At 39.5% G+C, this 25386-nt stretch overlaps 1 protein-coding gene across 3 annotated transcripts in view; it reads right to left on the bottom strand.

Moving 5' to 3' along the window:
- Positions 1 to 3830: 3830 nt before the first annotated feature.
- prkdc (protein kinase, DNA-activated, catalytic subunit) overlaps positions 3831 to 25386 on the bottom strand; it is a 248835-nt gene continuing 227279 nt past the window's right edge. For all 3 annotated transcript variants that reach the window (XM_043688290.2, XM_043688291.2, XM_087986422.1), the window contains 4 exons: positions 15770 to 15971; positions 13612 to 13800; positions 11933 to 12072; positions 3831 to 5062 (listed from right to left, as the gene is read on the bottom strand). In XM_043688290.2, coding sequence (XP_043544225.2) covers positions 4858 to 5062; positions 11933 to 12072; positions 13612 to 13800; positions 15770 to 15971 — 736 coding nt within the window. In that variant the 3' untranslated portion in view covers positions 3831 to 4857. The remainder of the gene's footprint in view (positions 5063 to 11932; positions 12073 to 13611; positions 13801 to 15769; positions 15972 to 25386) is intronic.

Genomic DNA, 25386 nt, shown 5'->3' with positions numbered 1-25386 from the left:
TGCGGTGGAGGGCATCGTCGACCACGTCGGGGGGGAAATTGCGGTCCTTGAAGAAGGAAGCCATCTGGGTTGTACGTTTTTGGAACTGGTCCTCCTGGGAGCAGATGCGGCGGAGACGAAGGAATTGGGAGAATGGGATGGTGTTTTTACAGGGGGCAGAGTGGGAGGAGGTGTAGTCCAGGTAGCTGTTGGAGTCGGTCGGTTTGTAGTAGATGTCCGTGTTGATTCGGTCGCCTGAGATAGAAATAGAAAGGTCGAGGAAAGGGAGGGAGGAATCTGAGATTGTCCAGGTGAATTTGAGGTCGAGGTGGAAGATGTTGGTGAAGTGGATGAACTGTTCAACCTCCTCGTGGGAGCACGAGGCAGCGCCGATACAGTCATCGATGTAGCGGAGGAAAAGGTGGGGTTGGGGCCAGTGTAGTTGTGGAAGATGGACTGTTCCACATATCCTACGAAGAGGCAGGCATAGCTGGGGCCCATGCGGGTGCCCATGGCTACTCCTTTCGTTTGGAGGAAGTGGGAGGATTGGAAAGAGAAGTTGTTCAGGGCGAGGACCAGTTCAGTCAGTCGAAGGAGGGTGTCAGTGGAAGGGTACTGGTCGGTACGGCGGGAAAGGAAGAAGCGGAGGGCTTTGAGTCCTTCGTGATGGGGGATGGAGGTGTACAGGGACTGGATGTCCATGGTGAAGATAAGGCGTTGGGGACCGGGGAAGCGCAAATCATGGAGGAGGTGGAGGGCATTGGTGGTGTCCCGAACGTAGGTGGGGAGTTCTTGGACTAAGGGGGACAGGACGGTGTCAAGGTATGCGGAGATGAGTTCGGTGGGGCAGGAGCAGGCGGAGACAATGGGTCGGCCGGGGCAGTCAGGTTTGTGGATTTTGGGTAGGAGGTAGAAGCGGGCGGTGCGGGGTTGTGGGACTATGAGGTTGGAGGCGGTGAATGGGAGATCCCCCAAGGTGATGAGGTTATGGATGGTCTGGGAGATGATGGTTTGGTGGTGGGGGTGGGGTCATGGTCAAGGGGGCAGTAGGAGGAGGTATTTGCGAGCTGGCGTTTGGTCTCAGCGGTGTAAAGTTCGGTGCGCCAAACTATTACCGCGCCTCCCTTGTCTGCTGGTTTGATAGTGAGGTTGGTGTTGCAACGGAGGGAGTGGAGGGCTGCGCGTTCCGAGGGTGAGAGGTTGGAGTGGGTGAGAGGGGTGGGGGAGTTCAGGTGGCGGTTAATATCGCGGCGGCAGTTGGCTATGAAGAGGTCGAGGGCAGGTAGGAGGCCAGCACGGGGTGTCCAGGTGGATGGGGTGTGTTGGAGGCGTCAGAAGGTGGCGAGAGTCTTGGTTGAAGAAGTAGGCGCGGAGGCGAAGGCTGCGGAAGAATTGTTCGATGTCACGCCGCGTGTTGAACTCATTAATCCGAGAGCGTAGGGGAATGAAGGTGAGGCCTCTGCTGAGGACTGATCTTTCATCCTCAGAGAGGGGTAGGTCTGGAGGGATGTGAGCCTAGGGAATTAGTTACGTAAGATAAAAAGATGGCAGGTTAATTCAACAGTTATTTTACATTGGGCTTCACAAGAGGATACAAGTAGCATCCCAGAAATAGCTGTAATTCAAGAGTTAGAAGGGAGGGAAGAACTCAAGAAAATTATAACTACCAGGGAAGTAGTTCTCAGTAAATTGTTAGAACTGCAAGATGACAAATCTGCATATCCTATGGATTTCATCCTAGGATCTTAAAAGAAGTAGCTAGTTAGATAGTTCATGTGTTGTTGGTAATTTTTCAAAACTCATTAGATTTTAGATTTAAAAATAGCCAATGTAACTCATTTATTCAAAAGAGGAAGGAGGCAGCAAGAAGTCACTTATCTTAGCATCTGTCATAGAAAATTGTTAGAAGCTATTATTAAAGATGTTATTATAGAGCATTTTATTAAGTTAAAGGTAATTAGGCAGATCCAACCTGATTATGTCAAAGGGAAATCCTGTTTAACTAATTTACTGGAGTTCTTTGAATAAGTAATTTGTGCTGTTGATAATGGAATGTTGATAAACTAGTGTATGTACTGTACTTATATTTCCAGAAGGCATTTAACAAGATGTCACGTAAGTTATTGTGAAAAATAAAAGCACATGGTAGCAGTAATATACTGACATTGATAGAAGCTTGGCTTGATAACAGGAAGCATTGTAAGCAGTTCAGAAAAAGTTTACTGGACTAAAAGCTGGAATGAGCAGATTGCCTTATGAAGAAAGTCTAGTAGGAGTGGGCGTGTATCCTCCAGTACATGCCATGTTGCAGCCGTACAGGACATTGGTGAGGCATAGGTTTAGGGTGAGAGGGGAAAGATTTAAAAAGGGACATAAGGGCAGTTTTTTCACGCAAAGGATGGTGTGTGTATAGAATAAGCTGCTAGAAGAAGTGAAGGAGGCTGGTACAATGACAACATTTAAAAGGCTTCTGGATGGGTATATGAATAGGAAGGATAGGAGGAATATGGGCCAAGTGCTGGCAAATGGGACTAGATTAATTTAGAATATCTGGTTGACATGGACGAGTTGGACCAAAGGGTCTGTTTCTATCCCGTACATTTCTATGTCTCTATGTGCTAAGTACAGACCTGAAAGCTTTACTATAAATTGGGACAACTATGAGAAATCAGAATGAAAACTGTCACCAAGGAAATATTGCAGCCTTCTTCACAGTGAACTTGTCAGACATTGATATAAGGGTGCAATATACTTGTTCAAATAAATGTAACCCTATACATGTACAGAACTAGCAAATATAAAGTAGTCTTTATAAAAGGTTATTTTTTTACTTTCAATTACTAACTATTTTGCAGTAAGACAAGAATTTCTAATTTTAACAGAACACATGTAACAGTTGTTTAAAAAAATCAAACCAAATGAGATTGTGATAAATCTCATAAGTATAATATGAAGTGATCCTTGAAGTCGTCTGTATTACTAAATATCAATACAGCCTAACATGGAATGCAGACATTTAGGTCAGTGTTTTAGATAGTTCAGTAAAATTACAAAGTGTATTTATGATTATAGGACTTAACAAGCAAAGTCACCTGGCATCCCGATTGTTAGAGATCAGCCATACATTGGAAGCCAAACACTGATGCTGGGAATTGCCTGGCAACTTAATCTTCTGATGGGCATTCCCTAATTCCTAAGGACTCTGCACTAATTTACAGACAGAAACTTAGATAACTGGTTTGTTTCCTGGATAGTTAGCTAGAATATGTTAAACAGGTTAAAAATCATATCCAACTCCTGTGTAACTAACAAATATACCTTCTTCCCCCAACAACTCTACCCACTCACACCCTGAAAATGTATTTGAATATCCCAAAGTTTTTCAGAATGCAGCAGTTATCTTAAAAAAAAGTTAGCATGGGACCATTTAGGCAAAGCTATGAAGAAAGATTCAGATATAGTTTATCTGCATTTCTTAAGAAGTTGTTCTTAAATGTCCCAACCTGAACTGTAGATAAAAATACCTGCAAACGAATGGCGATTATGGCTCCTAGAAGATACAGGTCAACTTATGAACGTGTTATGTACTCCAATATTCTTAAAAAATATTTTTATAATACATGGCTGTGTTGAAGAGTATTATTTAAAATCATGAAAAATACGTATTAGAAAGAGTGCAGAATATATACACTTATTATTTAATTTCCACCATTTTCCTTGAAGGATGGTTTGCTGTTTTTCCAATGTTATTCTGAATGAAAGCAATGAGATTCAAGAAATAAGGACAAATGTCAAACTTTCATTCTAATATAATTACCATCATGTATTCCATCTTTAAATAAATGTCTTACTTCATACAAATTCATTTGACCTTTATTAATCCTAGAAGAACAGATTTTAACTGAGTGAAGCAGATGCACAATATGAGGATGCTCCACCAAGAGTTAGAATTAGTCGTACACAGGTTTCAATCAGCTTGTAAACCTGCTAAGCAGCAAAATCAATGTAAAGAGGATGCTGACAGAACATTTCTTCTAATTTTAAATGCACTTTTTGAGACTTTGATAACATACAAATTTAAGAATGTAAAACCCAAGATGAGAACTGGTATTTGGATTGCATCTTTGATTTTTAAGATAATTGGTGGAAGGTTATACACAGTATTGATTGGTTACAAAAACCGATATTAAAAACAATTTCTCAATTTTTGTCTTACAAAACCTTATGCTGAAAGTACTTATTTTCCTTTAATTTTATACAGTATATACTAAGAAACAACATCATTTAAGCAGGATGCACGGATTATTTAATAAGCAATCAGACTGTCAGAGGAATGCTTTCCTCTAGATTGCTCTGATCATTTATATTATCAATCTCTCAATATTTTGTGCTAATATGGCATTTCAGATATCTTAATGACCTTCCTTGATAATCAACATCCAGTACCCCACTGCAGCTTCAAAGTTACAACTTTAATATTTGATTTTCTCATCCACAAACATTCATTTATCCAATGGCCTCCATAGATCCTAGACAATTCTTCAGGAAACAACAAACTCCTCTCGGGTTGTTACTGATTGCTTCACTGTATGAAATGGACAAGCCAACCCAAAGGTAAGTCATTGCTCAGACTTTTTCTCAATGACAAAGCACCTGGTCATGCTGACTGCCTATTTTGATGACAAGGGTATGATGAACTTTTAGGTAAAACTAAATGCAATAAATCTAACATTTGTCAAACATGTTTACACTAAAATAGAAAAAAGAATTGCAGGTTTTTTTGAAATATTGTCTTGGAATCTGAATATAAAGATTATTTTTTACATAAAAACAGTTTTCCCTGCCTTCTACGTTCGCATCACAATTTATTGCATTCCATTACATCCACGCCTCCCAACCGATCCACACTCTACCCATAATATTTGGGTCCGTTGCTTGATCAATCAGGCAATCCACCTGGCATTCTACAGAAAGTCCTTCTTCTGATTCTCTGGCTCGGACATTGTGCTTCTTGTCTCCCATGGCTACTGCCACATAGCTAGCATAAGCCTTTGACTTTTCATGCCCCAACTGTAGTTCATCTCTGAAATGAAAATAATTAACATGAATTTGAGAAAAGGTGATGTGTGCATAATTTTTAAATACGACAAATTCAACATTAATATCTCTGAAAGTAAAGAGAAGAAAAAGCCCTGATTTTTTGCAGTACAATTAGTAGTCCACATTATTATGGAAATAGTAAGGACCGCAGATATTGGAGAGTCAGACTCGACAAAATGTGGCACTGGAAAAAGCACAGCAGGTCAAGCAGCATCTGAGCAGCAAGAGAGTTGATGCTTCGAGTCCTGATGAACGATTATGCAAGAAATGTTGACGCTCTTGCTCCTCTGATGTTGCCTGACCTGCTGTGCTTTTCTAGTGCCACACTTTATTGACCCCAGCCCTCATCATTATTAAAAAGTAAAATTGGAGAGCAATGTCAAGCAACATTACACACACAGTTAAACATGGAAATCAAAGAATTGTTGTCTGAGTTGTCTATTCCTCCTGAATGTTCACTACAGTCTCTTACTGAGAGACTTAGAATTTAAACATATTATTCAGCATGACATTGCTGTATTTATGTGATAAGTTTTTAAATCATAGAATGGTTACACCATAGAAGATGCCATTTGTCCAGCTGCCAACGATATGCAAGAACAACTTATGTCAGTTTCTTCAGCCCCTTTCCTTGAAATTTACTTATTTTCAGATAATTATTCAACTCCCTTTGAAAGCCATGATTCAAATGATTTCCATCACATACTCAGGCAGTGTATTTCAGATACTAAGCACACCCTATGTAAAAAAAGATTATCCTTACATCATCCTTTAGATTCTTTTGCCTTTTACCTGAATAAACTCTAATTTTCAAGAAACATATCTGTGGAAAGAGAAACAGTTAAACCCTGCCCTGCCCTACTCCTAATCCTAACCATCAAGGATTTGTGGACAAATATCCTACACATCTAAGCTTCCCAGAGTACTGTATTGAGCCACTGATTGACCACTTGTTTACCTTGTTATTTGTTCGAAAGTACATCACCTCATACTTATCAGGGGTAAATTCCATCTGCCACTGATCTGCCCATCTGACCAATCCATTTATATCCTCCTTTTCTAAATTCATTTGTGGGACTTTGGCGTCACTGGCTGGCCAGCATTGATAACCCAATCCTATTTGCCCTGGAGGCTTTCTTCTTGAATCACTGCAGTCTATTTGCTATGGACTGACCCACAATGCCAGTAGGAGGAAATTCCAGGACTTTGACCCAACAACTGTGAAGGAATGGCGGTATATTTCTAAGTCAGGGTGGTGAGTGGTTTGGAGGAGAACTTGTAGGTGGTGGTGTTCCTAAGCACTTGCTGCCCTTGTCCTTCTAGATGGAAGTGGTCATGGGTTTGGAAAGTGCTGTCTAAGGATGTTTGGTGAATTTCTGCAGTGCGTCTTGTAGATAGTTCACACTGCTGCTAATGAGCGCCGATGGTGGAGGGATTAGAATGTTCATAGATGTGGTGCCAATCAAGTGAGTTGCTTTGACCTGGATGGTGTCAAGCTTCTTTAGTGTTGTTGGAGCTGCAACCATCCAAGCAAGTGGGGAATATTCCATCACAGACCTGACTTGTGCCTTGTAGATGGTGGATAGACTTTGGGGTGTCAGGAAGTAAGTTACTCGTTGCAGGATCCCTAGTCTCTTACCTGCTCTTGTAGCCACTGCTCTTGTAATCTAATTCCTTCTTCCTCACTGTCAACCACCCGACGAATATTTGTGTCATCTGCAAACGTATCATCATCCACCCCATTCTCATCTACATAATGTACATATATCACAACTATAAGGGACGCAGCACCAACCTCTGGTACATCACTGAATACTGACCTCCAGTTACACAAACATCCTTCTACCACCATTCGGTTTCCTGCCGCTAAGTCAACTTTGGCTACATTTTGCCAATTTATATTGGATCCGAAATATTTTAAACTTCTTTATCAATTTCCTATATAGGACCTTGTCAAAGACTTTTCTGTAATCAATATAAACTACATTGATCCTCATCTACATAATTGGACATTTCTTGGAAACATTCAAACATATTAGTTAGGCATGACCTCCCTCTGATAAAATCATACTGACTATCCCGATCAAACCTTTTCTAAATGGAGTTTAATACTCTCCTCCAGAATTTTCTCCAGTAGTTTCCATGCTATTGATTGTGAAACACAGATTTTGAAGGATATAAAAAAAACATATAGTCTATATGATGAGACATTGCAGAGCTCTGAAATATAGAGTGAACTGGGTGCTCTGATTTTTGAATCAGAGGAGCTCAGTGTGCAGTGAGTAATTAAAACTAATAGAATGTTATTGTTCATGCGAGGAGAAAGGAATACAAAAGTAGGGAAGTTATACTTATAAGTCACAGAACTTTGGCATCAATATTGGGGAAAGAGGGAGCTGTTCCAATAAGATGGTTCCATCTGAAACATGCTGGGACCAGAGTCTTGGTGAATCATAACACTAGGACTGCAGATAGGCTTTAAATTAAGGCGTGGGTTCAGTGTATGGAAAATTATAAAATCAAAGGTAAAGGAAATTGTAGGAGTGCATGGATAGGGTTGATTGTTCTCAAAAAATAAAGGGAAGGGACAGAATGTGTAAACGTTATATTGTACTAATAAGTTGTAAAGTGAAGGCAAGTTCAATAAACAAACAAATTTAAAGGCTTTATATCTTAATGCACAAAGCATTTGGAATAAGATTGACAAATTGATAGCACAAACGAGTAAAAGATAAACTAGGAAGTAGAGATGGTAACATTATAGAATTTAATATTGAGTCTGAAAGTGAGAAATCTGAGTCAGAAAAAACTGTGTTTAACTTAAATACAGAGAATTACAATGAAATGTGAATACTGTGAGCAGTATTAGCAGGAGTAACAGTATGCAAGCAGTGACAGACATTTAAGGAGGCAATTCATGACTCTCATTAAAAAATACATCCAAAAAGTAGGAACGATTCTAAGAGAGGGATAAACCAACCAATATTAACCAAAGAAATTAAGGAAAGTATTAAGTGAAAGAAAAAAAGCATTTAAGGAGATAAAGTCTGAAGACTGGGATAAATTCAGAATCCAGCAAAGGATGTCTAAAAAGATATTAAGGAGAGAGAAAATAAACTGAGGGAAACTAGCAAGGAATATAAAAACTGGCAATGAGAGAGAGGTCAAAATGAACATAGGTCCTTTAGAAAATGAATCTGGAGAGACAATTTTGGGAACAAGAAAACAGCAGAGGAGTTAAGCATCAGTCTTTACATTCGCCTCGATGGTGCAAGATACTTCGAACATCTCATTAATAAAAGAATATGGGGGAGGAATTAAGTACCATCACCATCACTAAAGAAGTGCTATTAGACAAACTAATGAGGCGAAGTCACAGAAGTCCCCTGGGCCTGAATGGCTTGCATCCTAGGATTCAGAAAAAGATTGCTACAGAGATACTAGATACATTGGTTGTAAATTTTCAAAAATTGTTGAATTCTGAAGAAGTACCAAAGGATTTGGAAAGCTGTAAATGTGACACCCCTATTCAAAAAGGGAGTCAAAACCAAGTAACTATAGGTCAATTAGCTCAACATATATCGTTGGAAAAATATTGGAATCGATTATTAAGGAAGTAATAGAAGAACTTTTGCAGCAAAACATTAGAACATAATGTAATGAAGTAAGCCAGCATGCCTTCGTGAAAGTGACTAATTTATAAAAAGGAACCTGTAGATATATTGCATTTGGACTTCCAGAAGGCATTCAACAATATACTTCACTAAGGGTTAAGTCATAAGATAAGAGCTTATGTATTGGGAGGTGTTACAGTAGCATGGATAGACAAATGGCTGATGAGCAGGAAACAATGAGTGGGCATAAGGGATTCGTTTTCAGGTTGGCAACCTTACCAATGGGGTTCCACAGGGATTAGGGCTGGGACCACAACAGTTTACAATATATATTAATGACTTGAAGGAAGCAAGTGAATCTACTGTGGCCAAAGTTGCAATCAACACAAAAACAGGTGGAGAGGGAGCCTGTGAGAGGCATATAGATTCTAGAGATAAATTGATAGGTTAAGTAAATTGGCAAAAAGCTGTCACATGGAATATAATGTGGAAAAATGTGAAGTTGTTCATTTTGCAAGAACAAAAGAACAGCATATTATTTAAATGGAGAAAAACTATAGAAAGCTGCAGCACAAACAGACTTGGGAGTACTTGTGCATTAAACACAGAAAGCTATCATACAAGTGCAGCATGATGGCTAATGGAATGTTGACCCTTATTGTAACAGTAAGGAAATTTTACTCTAACTGTAGAAGGGCCAGTGAGACCACACCTGGCGTACTGTGAGCAGTTCTTGTCCACTACTTTAGGGAAAGGCATTATTTCGTTGGAGACAGTTCAGGAAAGATTCACTTGATTAGATTAGATTCCCTACAGTATGGAAACAGGCCCTTCAGCCCAACAAGTCCACACCGACCCATTCCCCTATCTTTTTAGATTAGATTACATTAGATTACATTACAGTGTGGAAACAGGTCCTTCGGCCCAACAAGTCCACACCGACCCGCCGAAGCGAAACCCACCCATACCCCTACATTTACCCCTTACCTAACACTACGGGCAATTTAGTATGGCCAATTCACCTGACCCTGCACATCTTTGGACTGTGGGAGGAAACCGGAGCACCCGGAGGAAATCCACGCAGACACGGGGAGAACGTGCAAACTCCACACAGTCAGTCGCCTGAGGCGGGAATTGAACCCAGGTCTCAGGCGCTGTGAGGCAGCAGTGCTAACCACTGTGCCACCGTGCCGCCCATCTTGTACTTAGCCTGATTAATGCACCTAACACTATGGGGAATTTAGCATGGCAAGTTCACCTGACCTGCACATCTTTGGATTGTGGGAGGAAACCCATGCAGACACAGGGAAAATGTGCAAACTCTACACAGACAGTTGCCCAAAGAGGGAATCGAACCCGGGTCCCTGGCACTGTGAGGCAGCAGTGCTAACCACTGAGCCACCGTGCCACCCATGATCCCTGCTATGGATAGACTATCCCATAAGCAGGTTGAGACTGTCTTCACTGGTGTTTAGAAGAATGAGAGGTGATCTCATAGAAACATACAGGAATCTGAAGGGTCTTCACAGGTTGTCTTATGGAAGATTCTAGAAAAGGGGGTCACTGTTTGAAGATAAAGCATTGCGAATTTAAAGAAGAAATAAGGAAAACGTTTTCTCTCAGTGTGTAATGAGCCTTTGTAATTTTCTTCCTCAAACAGTTGTGGAAGCAGAGTCTGAATATTATTCAGGCAGAGGTAAATAGATTCCTGATAAGTATGTGGGTCAAAATTTGCCATGGGTGTATGAAAATGTGGAGTATTTAGATCAGCCATGATCTGGTTGGTCAGGAAGCTGAGTTGTCTACTCCTTCTCCTAATTCGTATTTTTATATGTTTTCACAGACTTTTTAAATTGTTTTTACTCATATAATAAAACCACTTAAAACTAGTTGTAACATTAATTTATTTTCCTATAAGTAAATAGGACATTAAAAAATTGAAAATGTAATATTCTTGGGATGTCTAGATGGCTTTATAGATTAAGAAGCTGACACCTTTGATATGTTGGCACTGTTATTTTACTGGTATATGCATCAGTATATTTGCACTTAGCAAGAAACAACTGCATTTTTGTGTATTTAACACAGGGTAAACAAACCAACATGTTTGACTGGTGAAAAGCAATTAGGTGAATGATCTTTTCTAGTGGTGGTAGTTGATTGATTAATGTTGCCCAGGACATCCAGTAAATGCTGCTTAAAAAATGTCACTGGTATTTTTAAGCCTATCTGACTCACTGTGGCAACAAGTCTCACCCAGGTGAGGCACCTCTGATAATTCAGTACAATATATCACTGAAGATTGCCTTTATTAGAGTTCAGGTCTTATAAGGGGCTGGAGTCTGAAAACTTCCAACTCAGAGACAAAGAATGCTAACAAAGTTGATACTAGTCAAATGTGGGCATTTCTGAAAACAACATTGTTCATAACATTAATACCAATCGAACAAGAATGATGTTTCACAGTAAGCATACCTGTTTACCTTTTGATATAAAGTTTCAAGATGCAGCACTAGGGTTAGAGACCTAAAGATTTGGCATCAAAACTGATAAATAGCAAATACATTTCATATTGTAGGATATGAGTTAATTCAAATCACAGTTAAAAATTGTTAAATATAAAGAAATAAAATATTCTTTCACATGGCGTATGAGCAGTCTGAACATATGTACTAAAAGGCAAGAGTAACATCTTATTTTGTTTCGAATATTTGGACTTACTAAGGTTTCCCTTCATAGTCTTCCATTGGAGAATTTTCATAGTAAATGCATAATGAATGCAATCAATGATCATATTAATTTTCTAAATATTTGATCCTTAAATAAGTTTTAGATGGCATGGAAATTAAGGTTTGTGGAAGATTGTTGCAGTTTTGAATTGCTTGTGGGGAAAAAAAGATATAGCAAAGAAAGCACAAAGGGTTACAAAAAGGACCCAGTATTAGAAAAGGCAAGGACATAATTAATCAGCTGAAACTGTATTCAAATGAATGGGAGGGATGGTAGGAAAAAATTTAAAGTGTATGTCGACAAATTCATTATATTAAAACATGACTTAAGGAAGCCATATTCAGTATTTTGGAGAAATAGCCTCACAACCACAGTAATAATTTAACAATCTGAATGAATCTTGTACACAGACAGCCAGCCACTGAACTACATTTTAGTTCCTAACTTAAGTTGTTATAATATTCAGCTTTATAAGCAATAAGCATGTTAATTCCAAATATAAAACCAACCTGGTGATAGCAGATGGGTTAGCTCCTTCAAGTTTCCGTTTGGCATAGTTCACCTTTTGTCTTGGATACCAGTTTATTTCATTTATGTTAACATCCTTACTCCACGATCCTTCTTTTTTTAACTGTTTCAGTTCAAAGTTCTGCAAAAAGGAAGAAATGTAAACAGTATTTCTTTGCATAACAAACTCTTGTAATAAATGATATTCCAAACACTTTGGCTAACCAAAGCAATTAATCAAATAACTGGCCACCTAAAGTGACTTTTGTGTTTTTATACAAATACCCCTAAATGTGTATTTTCTATTGCAATAGAAACATACAACCTACAGCGCAGAAGAGGGCATTCAGCTAATTGTGCAAAATCAATGTTTGAAACAGCAGTTATGCTAAGTTTCATAAGTTTTGGCTTTTGTTTGGAATCCTGTTATCTTCAAATGCCTATCAACTCCCATTAAAATTTGTGGAATCAGCTTCCACCAATTTTTCAAATAAAACATTCCAGATTTTGACATCTCTGAAATAATTTGTCTGTCAGTTCTCATGATTTTTTGCTACTCATTTTAAATCTATGACTTCCAGTTATTGACACCTGCATCAGAGGAAATTAATCAAGACCTCTTACCTTGAAAACCTCCATTAAGTCACCTCTGAACCATCTTGCTCCAAGAAAAACAAATCAAAACATCTCCAACCTGTCCCCTTAACTGGTAACAGCCTAGTAAACTTTTTCTGTACCCTTTAAACCTCTCAGAGTCGTGGGGCTTTACAGCATGGAAAGAGGCTCTTTAGATCATTGTGTCCAGGTTGGTCATCAAGCACTTATCTTCCCTAACACCATTATCCAATACTTGGAGTTTCAAGTTATCATCTAAATATTTCTTGAATGTTGTGAGAGTTCCTGCCTCACTGCCTTGTAACAGAATGTAGTTGCTGGAATACAATTGCCACTGCAAATGCATTCCACTTTATTAATTCTGTTTGACTGTAAAATGTTAAGACAAAAAGCAGCATGGCAAATATTGTTTTATCTCATTCTATGGACTTTTGTTCAGTAAACATACACATGTGAAGTACGTGGATTACAATTTTTAAAATTAAAATTAGTTGATCTGGTTAAAACCATGTTACTCTATTCACATCAGTCTTCATTCAAACATTTCTCTAAAAATACTGACCTAACAACACTTCCCAATGAAAGCATACAGCAGCCTTAAAATCAACCGTGCATACCGCACTCATTCTACTCGTAGACAAGTCACTTTAAAAATGTTTGGTCACTTTAAAATTGAGACAGGCTTAAAATTGAAACACTACAGCTTTAACCTGACCAGGAAAACCTTAAAGAATGACAACTTCAGAGGTCAAGTTCCAGCATAATTTACAAGAATCAGAATAAAATTGACAGGTCAATTAGCTTGAAATTAGGAGTTATAGCAGTTATTCTTCAAAGGTGACAAAGCAGACCATTATCCTATTTTTCAATACAACTCTTCATAGCACAGAATGGACAGCAGATTTCATAATATCCAATATTTGGCAACCATAAATTCAGACTCTCTGCACATCATTTCTGATATTCTCAGAAGGGGATACATCAAATTTAAATTGCAGCTAAAGAACCATGAAATCCATCCATTTAATTGAGTGTATTACCATTGCTCATTTCCACTGTCAGTTACCTTCCAGTCTAATGATGGTTCTTTAACAAAGACATCCATGGTATTGAGGAGGAGATCCGGATCCAAACGGAAAGCTCGCAATCCATGCACCATTGTGCTGTAGATAAGGCCAGATTCCTTCATTGGGAGCATGAGGTTCAGGAACTGATGGGTTAGGCGGAATGGCATTAACTCTGGCACTGGAAGAAACTACAAAGAATATAGACCCATGACTAGTATTTCAACTGTAAAACACACAGATTTTTATGTAAGCACATTTTCTTTTCACCTAGACTCAATACTCAAACAGAACTTTACAAAGTGGAAATAGGCAAATATGAACCATGGTTATGGAACCACGATGTGGAGGTACCAGTGTTGGCCTGGGGTGGACAAAGTTAAAAATCACACAAAATCAGGTTATAGTTCAACAGGTTTATTTAAAACTACAAGCTTTCGGAGCTCACTCGCTACCTGATGAAGGAGCAGCGCTCTGAAAGTTTGTACTTCCAAATAACCCTGTTGGACTGTAACCTGGTATTATACAATTTTTAACTTTATAGAACTGTAACATCTATCCTGATGTATTAACAAACATATGAATTAGAAGTAGAAGTAGGCCTTTAAGTCTGTTAAGCCTGCTCTACAATTCAGGGAGATCATGACAGATCTGTATGTTTTGAATTTCAACTCTCATACACTCCCTAAAACCTTTGATTTGCTTGCCTAATTAGCATCTATCAATTTGTGCCTTAAAAACATTCAATGACCCTGTCTACCAGCTTCTGAGATAAAGTTACAAAGTTGCATAACCCAGAGAAAAGAAATTCTCATCTCAGTCCTAAAACTGTGACCCTTAATTTTAAAATAGTGCCTCTGAGGTCTGGACCTGCCACATGTGGAAACATCCTTTCAAAATCCACCTTGTCAAGACTCTGCACAATCTTAGATAGTTCAATCAAATCACTTTTCTAAACCTGTCCAAACTTTCCCCATAAAACAATGCAACTGGAACAGACTAGTCATTTGTGGTAAATCCAAAGTGAACAACCAAAAATCCTAACAATAAATAATTTCCTGACAGCATAAACCAAACAGAATAGCAGAGTCTAGATAGAGTATGTTTCAAGGAAGTAACTGATCTTGAGCTCTCACCAACAAATGCTCAACCTTAAACCATTCACAATTTGAGTATCATGCCTGCTTTGTCTTTTTGTATTTAAAATTTTTATTGAAGCACTTCGGAAATAATACATATGAAAAACAAAAAAAATTAAGTGCTACCTCAACGAAAATAGCCAATAATACACTTCAAATAAAACAAATGTTTCTCAAATACCTAACGTAACAATCCTTTTATAAACTTTTTACTTTTAAAGATAAATTTGAAGTTCCAGTTGACACTGTTGAGAACTCAATTACTGACAACACCTTTCTGGGACTTTATGCGACTTAGGGTCTTCTGCTGGTATACTCAAAGACTGCGGTCATCGTTCCCTGTATATATTTTGCTCTCCCTGTAAAATAATCTGAGTTTTCTATGGAGATCTAACAATCAAACCCCCAGATTTACTGTCACAGACAACCTAGAATAGGCCATGTGCTCCTCTCCATTTACTCCAAATATTAAGCCAGTCCTAAAATTTAATATATCTCACAATTAGGACACTAAATTCAATGTCAGAAATTTGAGTCCACAAGGATTATTTTGCACTAGCATAAGGAGGCAAAATTGGCCTCTTTTAAAAGGAAAAACTGACAGAAATGAATATATCTGTCACCGTGGGCGGCACGGTGGCACAGTGGTTAGTACTGCTGCCTCACAGCGCCAGAGACCCGGGTTCAATTCCCGACTCAGGCGACTGACTGTGTGGAGTTTGCACATTCTCCCCGTGTCTGCGTGGGTTTCCTCCGGGTGCTCCGGTTTCCTCCCACAATCCAAAAAATGTGCGGGTCAGGTGAATTGGCCATGCTAAATTGCCCGTAGTGTTAGGTTAAAGGGGTAAATGTAGGGGTATGGGTGGGTTGCGCTTCGGCGGGTCGGTGTGGACTTGTTGGGCCGAAGGGCCTGTTTCCACACTAAGTAATCTAATCTAAAGTTTTCAGGTGGTAATTACATATAAAATGCATTTTACTGTTGTTGATAATTGTTATAACAAAATAAGATTCATAATTATACCTGAGTAGCAGAACCAAATGCATGACCAAAATCAATTCCCACCATTCCCCCAGTCTCCAGGTTGATCATGAAATTGGAGAGATGTCGATCACCGATTCCCAGAATCCAGTGGCTCACACACATTAATGCATGAGAACTGGCAAAGTGGGAGCGAAGAGCTAAGAAAGCTTCTGGAGTGGTACTCATTTTTGTAAATGCTCTCCTAAATGAAATTAAGGAATAGTGAGAACAAGAATTAGAGAAAAATACAATCATGTAAACTTCACTTTCAAAAAATTATTTCAATTTTTCAAAACAAAGTAATGGATCAACAGCCTGCACTTTGCATGTGCATTGAAAGAAAAGCTGTCAGTAATATTTGATACCTGCACTTGCATGAGAAAATCCAGAGATGGGGTGTAACGGGTTTATAAGTGTAGTCAGTCATAACTGCTGAGAAACTTCTTTGGTTTTGGAATACTAATTTCATTTGTGTAATATCTAATTCTTTCATTATGATAAAAATGCAAGGTTAATACAAATTTTTTAAGGCTTATTCAATATTTCAGTTTGTAAATAATAAACTGTAAGACTTATTAAGAAAGCAAATAAGTATTTGTCAGTGAGATTGGTTACTTAATTAATGATACCATTGCTGCTGGTGTTTTTAGAGGTTCCCTTGACTTTGCAACAAATTCAAATTCATATAGGAAAAGCTTGTTATTGAAAGCCATGCCACAGAAACTGCTACATTTTTGTGAATATCATCCTTCAAAATCAGTGATGAACCCCATCATTGTTAACTGCAAAAAGCTTTGCTCTCTAGCCACCAACACCATTCCCCTTCCCTGGGGAAACATGATGATTCAGGTGGATTAGAGAATAATCATTTAACATTGCTTCACTGGAGGAGGGCCAATTTCATTGAGGTGAGAATGAATATATCCTGGATAAATTGGAATCAATAATTGGTGAACAGAACTGTAAATGAACAATGCTTTGCCTTTCAAGAGGTTTTGGTATCATCAAGGGATGTTTCCTCAAGGTGCAAAACGTTGGGCAATCAAAACTAGAGCTTCCTAATTGATGAAAGAGAAGAGGAGTAAGATGGAGCAGAAAAGAGGGTTCAGCAGATGTCAAGTTGATAATACAAATGGGAACCTAATTGAAAATAGAAAACTCTGAGAACTGAAGGAAGTAGTAAAAGAGGCAAAGAAGCAGCTGTCAGCAAACAAAGAATCTATAGGCATATTAATTGTAAAGGATAGTAAAGGAATGAGGCTTATCAGGGACTAAAAAGATTAACACAGGCAAAAAAAGGTCAGAGGGTTGGGGGGGAATGTTTACAAGGCCTTCCGCCTGGCATTCTGGCTTGTCAATATGTTCCACTAAGATAAACAGTTATCTCCGGGATCTTGACAGGTGCAGCTTGCTCAGGGATATTTTCTAGTCGCTCTTCAAGAGGACAATCAGATTTGACACTGAAAGATGTTTCAGAGACAGGATCAGCAGCTTGTTCAATGGAAGGCTTTCTCAACTGAAAATTAACAAAATTTCCAAGCCTGCAAAATACCGTTCAAATAGAAGAGTTGAAAGAAATGTCAGGTGTTTTTCCTTAAATGAGTCCAAGCAAACACGATTATCTGAAAACATATGGTTTCCAAGAACTACTTTGTTGAGAAAGTTATTTTCCTTTCATTCATCCACTTATCCACTATATTTCAAACTTCAGTCAATAAACATGATTAAATATGAAGCACTGTCATAACAAAATTAATACTTCACAAATTTCTCTATCAAGAAAAAAGATACATTGGAGCAATTATGAAACAGGAGATAGTTGTCATACCAGATGTGCTGATAATTGATAAAGTGAAGTTACTATAAAGGTTGTACTTCAAATTGATAAGTCACTCAGACTAGAATGGCATGTATCCAAGTTTATTAAAGAAGTAAAAGAGAAAATTGAGAATAGATTGGTCATAATCTTCCAATCTTTAGATATACTGGTGGAATGAGAGGGCTAGAGAAAATTATAGAATCCCTACAGTGTGGAAGCTGGCCATTCGGCCCATCGAGTCCACATCAGCCTTCCAAAGACATCTCACCCAGACCCAGACCTGCACCCCCTTGGCAAAAGTGAGGACTGCAGATGCTGGAAAGTTTAGATTAGAGTGGTGCTGGAAAAGCACAGCAGGTCAGGCAGCATTCGAGGAGCAGGAAAATCGATGTTTCGGGCAAAAGCCCTTCATCAGAAATAGAGGCAGGAAGCCTCCAGGGTGGAAAGATAAATCGGGGTGGGGTGGGGGGGTGTTGGGGCTGGGGGGAAGGTAGCAAAGAGTACAGTAGGTGAATGGGGGTGGGGACAGAGGTGATAGATCAGAGAGGAGGCTGGGGAAGGTAGCAAGGAGTAGAATAGGTGAATGGAGGTGATTGGTCAGAGGGGAGGGTGGAGCGGATAGTTGGGAAGAGAGATTGGCAGGTAGGACAGGTCATGGGGACAGTGCTGAGCTGGAAGTTTGGAACTAGGGTAAGGTGGGGGGGGGGGAATGAGGAAACTGGTGAAGTCCACATTGATGCCCTAGGGTTGAAGTGTTCCGAGGCGAAAGATGAGGCGTTCTTCCTCCAGGCGTCGGGTGGTGAGGGAGCGGCGGTGGAGGAGGCCCAGGACCTGCATGTGCTCAGCAGAGTGGGAGGGGGGAGTTGTTGGGCCACTGGGTGGTGTGGTTGATTGGTGCGGGTGTCCCAGAGATGTTCCCTGAAGCGCTCTGTGAGGAGGCATCCAGTCTCCCCAATGTAAAGGAGGCTGCATCGGGAGCAACGGATACAATAAATGACATTGGTGGATGTGCAGGTGAAACTTTGATGGATGTGAAAGGCTCCTTTGGGGCCTTGGATGGTGGTGAGGGAGGAGGTATGGGTGCAGGTTTTGCAATTTCTGTGGTGGCAGGGGAGGGTGCCAGGACGGGAGGGTGGTTTGTTGGGGAGGGCATGGACCTGACCAGGTAGTCACGGAGGGAACGGTCTTTGCGGAAAGGGGTGGGGAGGGAAATCTATCTCTGGTGGTGGGGTCCGTTTGGGAGGTGGCGGAAATGTTGGCGGATGATGTGGTTTATAAGAAGGTTGGTAAGGTGGAAGGTGATGTCCGGGGGGGGGTCGGTCCTTGTTATGGTTGGAGGGGTGGGATGTGAGGGCGGAGGTACGGGATGTGGATGAGATGCGTTGGAGGGCATCTTCAACCACGTGAGAAGGGAAATTGTGATCTCTAAAGAAGGAGGCCATCTGGTGTGTTCTGTGGTGGAACTGGTCCTCCTGGGAGCAGATACGGCGGAGGCGGATGAATTGGGAATACGGGATGGCATTTTTACAGGAGGTAGGGTGAGAAGAGGTGTAATCCAGGTAGCTGTGGGAGTCGGTGGGTTTTTAAAAAATGTCCAGCACCCTCTCTCCCATCTGTAATTCTACACTTCGCATGGCTAATCCACCTATTTTGCACATTCCTGAACACTATGGACAATTTAGCATGGCCAAGCCACATAATCTGCTCATCTTTGGACTGTAGGAGGAAACCGGACCATCCAGAGGAAACCCACATACACATAGGGAGAATGTGCAAACTCCACATGGATATGGAATCAAACTGAGTCCCTGGTTCTGTGAGGCAGCAGTGCTAACCACTGAGCCACCATACTGCCCATTGTTATATCTTTTTTCTTGTAAAACATTACATCATTTTTCAAAAAAAAGGATAAACCCAGCAACCTCAGGCAAGTGTCTTTAATTTCAATTATGAAAGAATGTTTCAAAATGATAATACAGGGCATTTTATAACAGCTGCGTAGACAAAGATTGATTATTTAAGGAAAACTGACATGATTTGACAAAATTAAATGGTGTTTAAATAACTAGATTGATTTTCTGATCAGAACTTAATGCATTTGAAGTGAAGAAGTCTATCAAGTCATAGAATCATAGAGCACGGAAACAGACCCTTTTGTCCAACATGTGCATTTTTCCTAAACTAAACTAGTCCCATTTGCTTGCATTTGGCCCATATCTTTCTAACCTTTCCTATTCATGTACCTGTCTAAATGTCTTTTAAGTGTAATTGTACATGCATCTACTAAATCTTCTAGCAGTTTACTCCACATACTAACCACCATCTATGTGAAAAAGCTGCCCTCAGATCCCTTTTAAATCATTCTCTTCTCACCTTAGAAATTATACACTCTAATTTTAAACTCCTCAGCTTTAAGGAAAAGACTTCCTATCTATGCCCCCCATGATTTTATAAAGGTCACTCCTGAATCTCCTAATGTCCAGTGAAAAAAGTCTCAGTTTATCCAGCCTCTCCTTATATCTCAAACTCAAATGACTGCCTGATATTTATAGTGCCTTAGTTGAGTATCCACACAAAGGGAAACAACTTCTTTACGCCAACCCCATGAAAATCCTCCAGAAATTCCTTGTGAATACTAAAATCTTATATCAAAAAGCCATAAAATTGTAAAAATAGCAACAGAAGGCTTTTGATAAAGTGTCATACAATAGACTTGCCAGCAATGTTGAATCCCAGGACAGGAAACAAAGCTTAATAATGAATGAGGGCATAGGGGACACTGTTTTTCTTGATCTATATTAGTGTCCACGTTTTAAAATGCAGATTGCAATTCCAAAATCTTCAGTGACACAAAACTTTGAAATATATGCATGGTGAGCATGTTATTGATACATATCAAGAGACAGGATAGGAAATGGTTGGACATATACAGGTGAAATTGAATTCAGAGAAGTACGAAGTGATATCTTTGTTAACTCTAGGCTGAACCATTCTAAGGCACCTCTCTGGCTGGTACCTCATGTTGCTATGATCCAGAACCCTACTGCTTGTATTCTAATTCACATCAAGACACCCTGTTCATCCATCACTCTTATATTCAGTGACCTTCACTGGTTTCCGATTAAGTGACCAATCTATTTTAAAGACTCTATCCTCATTTTCAAACAAGCCCTTCATATCTCTGGAATCTCCTCTGGTACGACAAGCTTCCAAGATAATTGCACTTCTCCAAATGTGGCCTCTTGAGGATCCCTGGTTTCAATTATTTCACCACTGGTTTCTAAAGCTTTAAGCCCTGAAATTTCCTCCCAAAAACCTGTTTTCCTTTCTTTCTTCCTTTATGATACCCTTTGACTGAAGTTTTAGTTATCTGTCGTACTCTCTCCTTATTTAACTCAGGCCCAAATGTTTTGTTTTATAATGTTCCTGGGAGGCATCTTGGGATGTTTTACTATGTTAAAGGGTCGAGATAAATACAATTTGTCATTATGGCAAATGCAGCCAACTGCATTATTGCAGCCAACTTGTGTACATGTGATACAGTGCATGCATGTAATAAAGGACACTAATATATTACCTAAGTATAATCAAACTGCTTCACGGACAAGTTAATAGTTTTAAACGTGTAATTGTGTTGACAGTTTGAGGCCAGTTTGTACAAAGTCACTTCCCACAAACAGCAAATGAGCTAAAGTGATCAGTTAATTAGATTAATACATAGGCCTTATTCTTTGCCAACAGAAATAACCTGTATATGCACTGCATCTGTTTCAACACAACAAAATAGGTGACAACTATCCATTGTTCATTTTTCAGGTTAATGTCTTGATCAATCAGAATCAACTTGCTTAGTTTAAAATGTAAACAAAGCTGTTAGTTAACTGCCAATTATCATTAGCTGGTGCTTTCTTAATATCATATCTCTATCAATCAGAGTCCACTTGTCAAAAAATCAGCAGTCTCTTCTCAAAAAGTATGAATGCTTTTCTTCCTTAAATAGTTATTCTTGCGCATTTCCTGATGAGTGCAAAGCAAAAAACTTCAATAAAATGTGCCTTTACTTTTTGACAATGAGATGATTTAATAATATCAATTGGGGAATAAACATTAGTCAGGATAAAAAGTCTTTTTACATCATACTTACACTTATCTAAGCAGGCAGATGTCACTTTGATGTACCACTTTACTGTAAGGATGTCACACTGGACAGTACACTATTTCCTCAATGTTCCAATGTGTGAGAGTTTGAGCACAGGAAGTTCTAGTTGATTTGTTTGCTAGGTTGATCCATGTGATAAGCAGCAGAAAACAACATTGTGTTGTGCAACTGGCTGTGCTTTGTGCAGAGAGATTTTATTTTTAGATTGGGTGCTTTTGTTCTGATTGTATCCTCAAAGTGGGGGAAAAACTCAGTTTCCTCGGTCTTTTCAGCTGAAGTTTTACTAGAGATCTGAAGTTTTACATGCCCAAATTTGGGCAAAGGCTGCTTTAAAGGTGACAAATCACGGAGTGTTTCAGCTAGAGAAGTAGAGCAAATAAATCCTTGGTCTAACAGCTGGAAGAGAAGTTGATTGGAAAGTGGTCGGGGAAATTATACCACTTATTTGTGACAAGTTCACCAAGTTAGTTATGTGCTCCAATCTCTAGGTTAGACTTTTAACTCTGATTCAAAACTGCTACAAACTGACAATGCTTGATGTGATGCGAACATATCTGAGTGTACACAACCACAATATAAGTGCAACAATTATACATTGCCCCTTTCAGGCCATAAGGCATAGGAGAAGTAGGCTATTCAGCCCATTGAGTCTGCTGCACTATTCAATGATCTCATAATCCTCAGCGCCACTTTTCTTCCTTTTCCCCATAACCCTTGATTGTAATACAGTTTAAAAAACCATCTTTCTTAGCCATGAATATGCCTCATGATCCAGCCTCAATAGCTGACTGTTGCAATGAATTTCAAAGAGTCACAAACTTCTGATAGATGAAATTCCTCCTCTTCTCTGTCTTAAATGAGCATACCCTTATTCTGAGATTATGCCCTCTCGTGTTAGACTCTCTTGCAGCTACCTTGTCAAGTACCCTAAGCATGTTTCAAACTCATTGTTCTAAATTCCAACAAGCACACGCCCAATCTACTGAACTATTCTTAAAAACAGTCGTTCCCCATATGTGGTAGTAGCCTGGTTAACGTTCTCTGGACTATCTCTACTCTAATTCCCTTAGATAAGGTGCCTAAATCTATTCACTGTATTTCATCTGGGGTCTGAAACCTCCTTATTTTTATACTCCATTCCATTTGAAATAAAGCCATTTACATTGATGAGAATTCCAAAAATAGAATCAGAATGTGCTGAGACACTAATTGTTTTCTTTATTTACTCATGGAATGTGGGTTTTGTTGGAAAGGCCAACATTTATTTGCGATCCTTTGAGAAGGTGATGGTGAGCTGCTTTCCTGAAATGATGCAGTCCATTTTGTTTAGGTAGACCCACAATGCCACTGGGGAGTCTACTCCAGGACTTTACCCTTTGACACTAAAGGAACAGCAATATATAGGATGGTATGCAACATGAAGGGGAATGTACAAATGTGGTTTTCCCATGTAACTGCTGTCCTTGGTGAATGTTTGCAATGCATCTTGTTGATTGTGCTGCTACTGAAGGTCAGTGATGGTGGAGGGAGTGGATCTTTGTGGATTTTGTGCCAATCAAACAAGCTGCTTTGAGCTGGATGGTGTCAAGCTTCTTCAGTGTTTTGGGGCTGCGCTCATCCAGGCAAATAAGCAGTATTTCATTACACTACTGACTAATGTCTTCTAGATGGTGGAGTCAGGAGGTGAGTTACTCATTGCAGGATATCTAGCCTCTGACCTGCTCTTGTCATCACTGTATTTATATGGCTAGTCCAGTTCATTTTCTGGTCAATAGTCACCTCAGTAAGGAACTAGGATTGTACGCAGTACTCCAGGTGTAGTTCTGTTAATACCTTGTACAGTTGCAATAATACTTCCCTACTTTTATACTCTTTTCCTTTACCAATAAATGCCAAATTTCCATTTGCCTTTCTTATTACCTGCTGTACCTGCATAGTAGTTCTCGGCAATTCAGGCATGAGGACATAGATTCTTTGGCACCAAAACATTCTGACATTTCTATACGTTTGGATAATATGTTGCCTTTCTATTCTCGGACCAAAATGGATAAACTCACACTTATCCATAGAGTCAGAGAGATATACAGCACAGAAACAGACCCTTTGGTCCAACGCGTCCATGCCGACCAGATATCCGAACCTAATCTAGTCCCACCTGCCAGCACTTGGCCCATATTCCTCCAAAGGATATATTGGCACTAGAGGGGGTGCAGAGGAGCTTCACTAGGTTGTTTCCAGAGTTGAGGGGGTTGGCTTATGAGGAGAGACTGAGTAGACTGGGATTATATTCATTGGAATTAAGAAGAATGAGAGAGGATCATATAAAATTATGAAGCGAATAGATAAGTTAGAAGTAGAGAGGATGTTTCCATTGGCATAGTTCCACTAGTGAAACTAGGACAACAAGACATAGCCTCAAAATTAGGGGGAGCAGATTTAGGACTGAATTGAGAAGAAATTTCTTCACTTAGAGGCTTGTAAATCTATGGAATTCCTTGCCCAATGAAGTCATTGATGCTCCTTCAGTAAATGTTATTAAAGCTAAGATAGATTATTTTTGAACAATAAAGGAATTAAAGGGACAGTGAGAGCATGGATAAGTGGAGCTGAGGCCACGAAAAGATCACTCATCACCTTATTGAATGGCGGAGCAGGCTTGAAGGGTCAGATGACCTACTCCTGCTCCTAGTCCTTAGGTTCTTCATGTTCTTATAAACCCTTCCTATTCGTATACCCATCTAGATGCCTTTTAAATGTTGTAATTAAACCAGTCTCCACCACTTCCTCTGACAGCTCATTCCATAGATGCACGACCCTCTGTGTGAAAAAGTTGCCCCTTAAGTCCTTTTAAATTTTTCCCCTCTCATTCTAAGTCAATGCCCTCTAGTTCTGGACTCCCCCACCCTAGGGAAAAGACCTGCCCTTCATGATTTTATAAACCTCCCAGCCTCTGACACTCCAGGGAAAACAGCCCCAGCCTATTCAGCCTCTTCGTATAGCTCAAATCCTCTGACCCAGGCAACATCCTTTTAAATCTTTTCTGAACCTTTTCAAGTTTCACAACATCTTTCTAATAGGAAGGAGACCAGAACTGCACACACTATTCCAAAAGTGGCCTAACCAATATCGTGCACAGCCACAACATGACCTCCATGTTAAACTCCATCTGTCAAATTTTGGCCTGTTCATCAAATCTATCCATATTCATTTGTAAATTTCTTCTTTATTTATTGCAACTATTTTCCCACTTATTTTAGTATCATCCGCAATTTTTTTTTGGCTGGAATACCTTCAATCCCTATTATCTAAGTCATTAATATAGACTGTAAATTGTTGGGACCCCAAGGGCTGAATCCTGCGGCACCACACTAGTTAGGTTTTGCCAAACAGAAAAAAAACCTGTTTATCCCAACTCTCTGCCTTCTGTTGGTTAGTCAAATCTCAATCCAAACTCATAAATTATCCCTTGTAACCTTACCTTGTGTATTAACCTTTGTATGGGACCTTATCAAATACCTTCTGAAAGTCAAGTTATACTGAAAGATCCCCAATTATCCACATTGCTTGTTATATCTTCAAAAAACTCTAACAAATTAGTAAACATGATTTACCCCTCATACAATCATGCTGACTTTGATT

This window comes from Chiloscyllium plagiosum, unplaced genomic scaffold, assembly GCF_037043375.1.
Source record: "Chiloscyllium plagiosum isolate Xiang-an unplaced genomic scaffold, Cpla_swu_hap1 HiC_scaffold_4, whole genome shotgun sequence".
Taxonomy (NCBI): domain Eukaryota; kingdom Metazoa; phylum Chordata; class Chondrichthyes; order Orectolobiformes; family Hemiscylliidae; genus Chiloscyllium; species Chiloscyllium plagiosum.
This window is presented reverse-complemented; position numbering and strand designations above follow the sequence as displayed.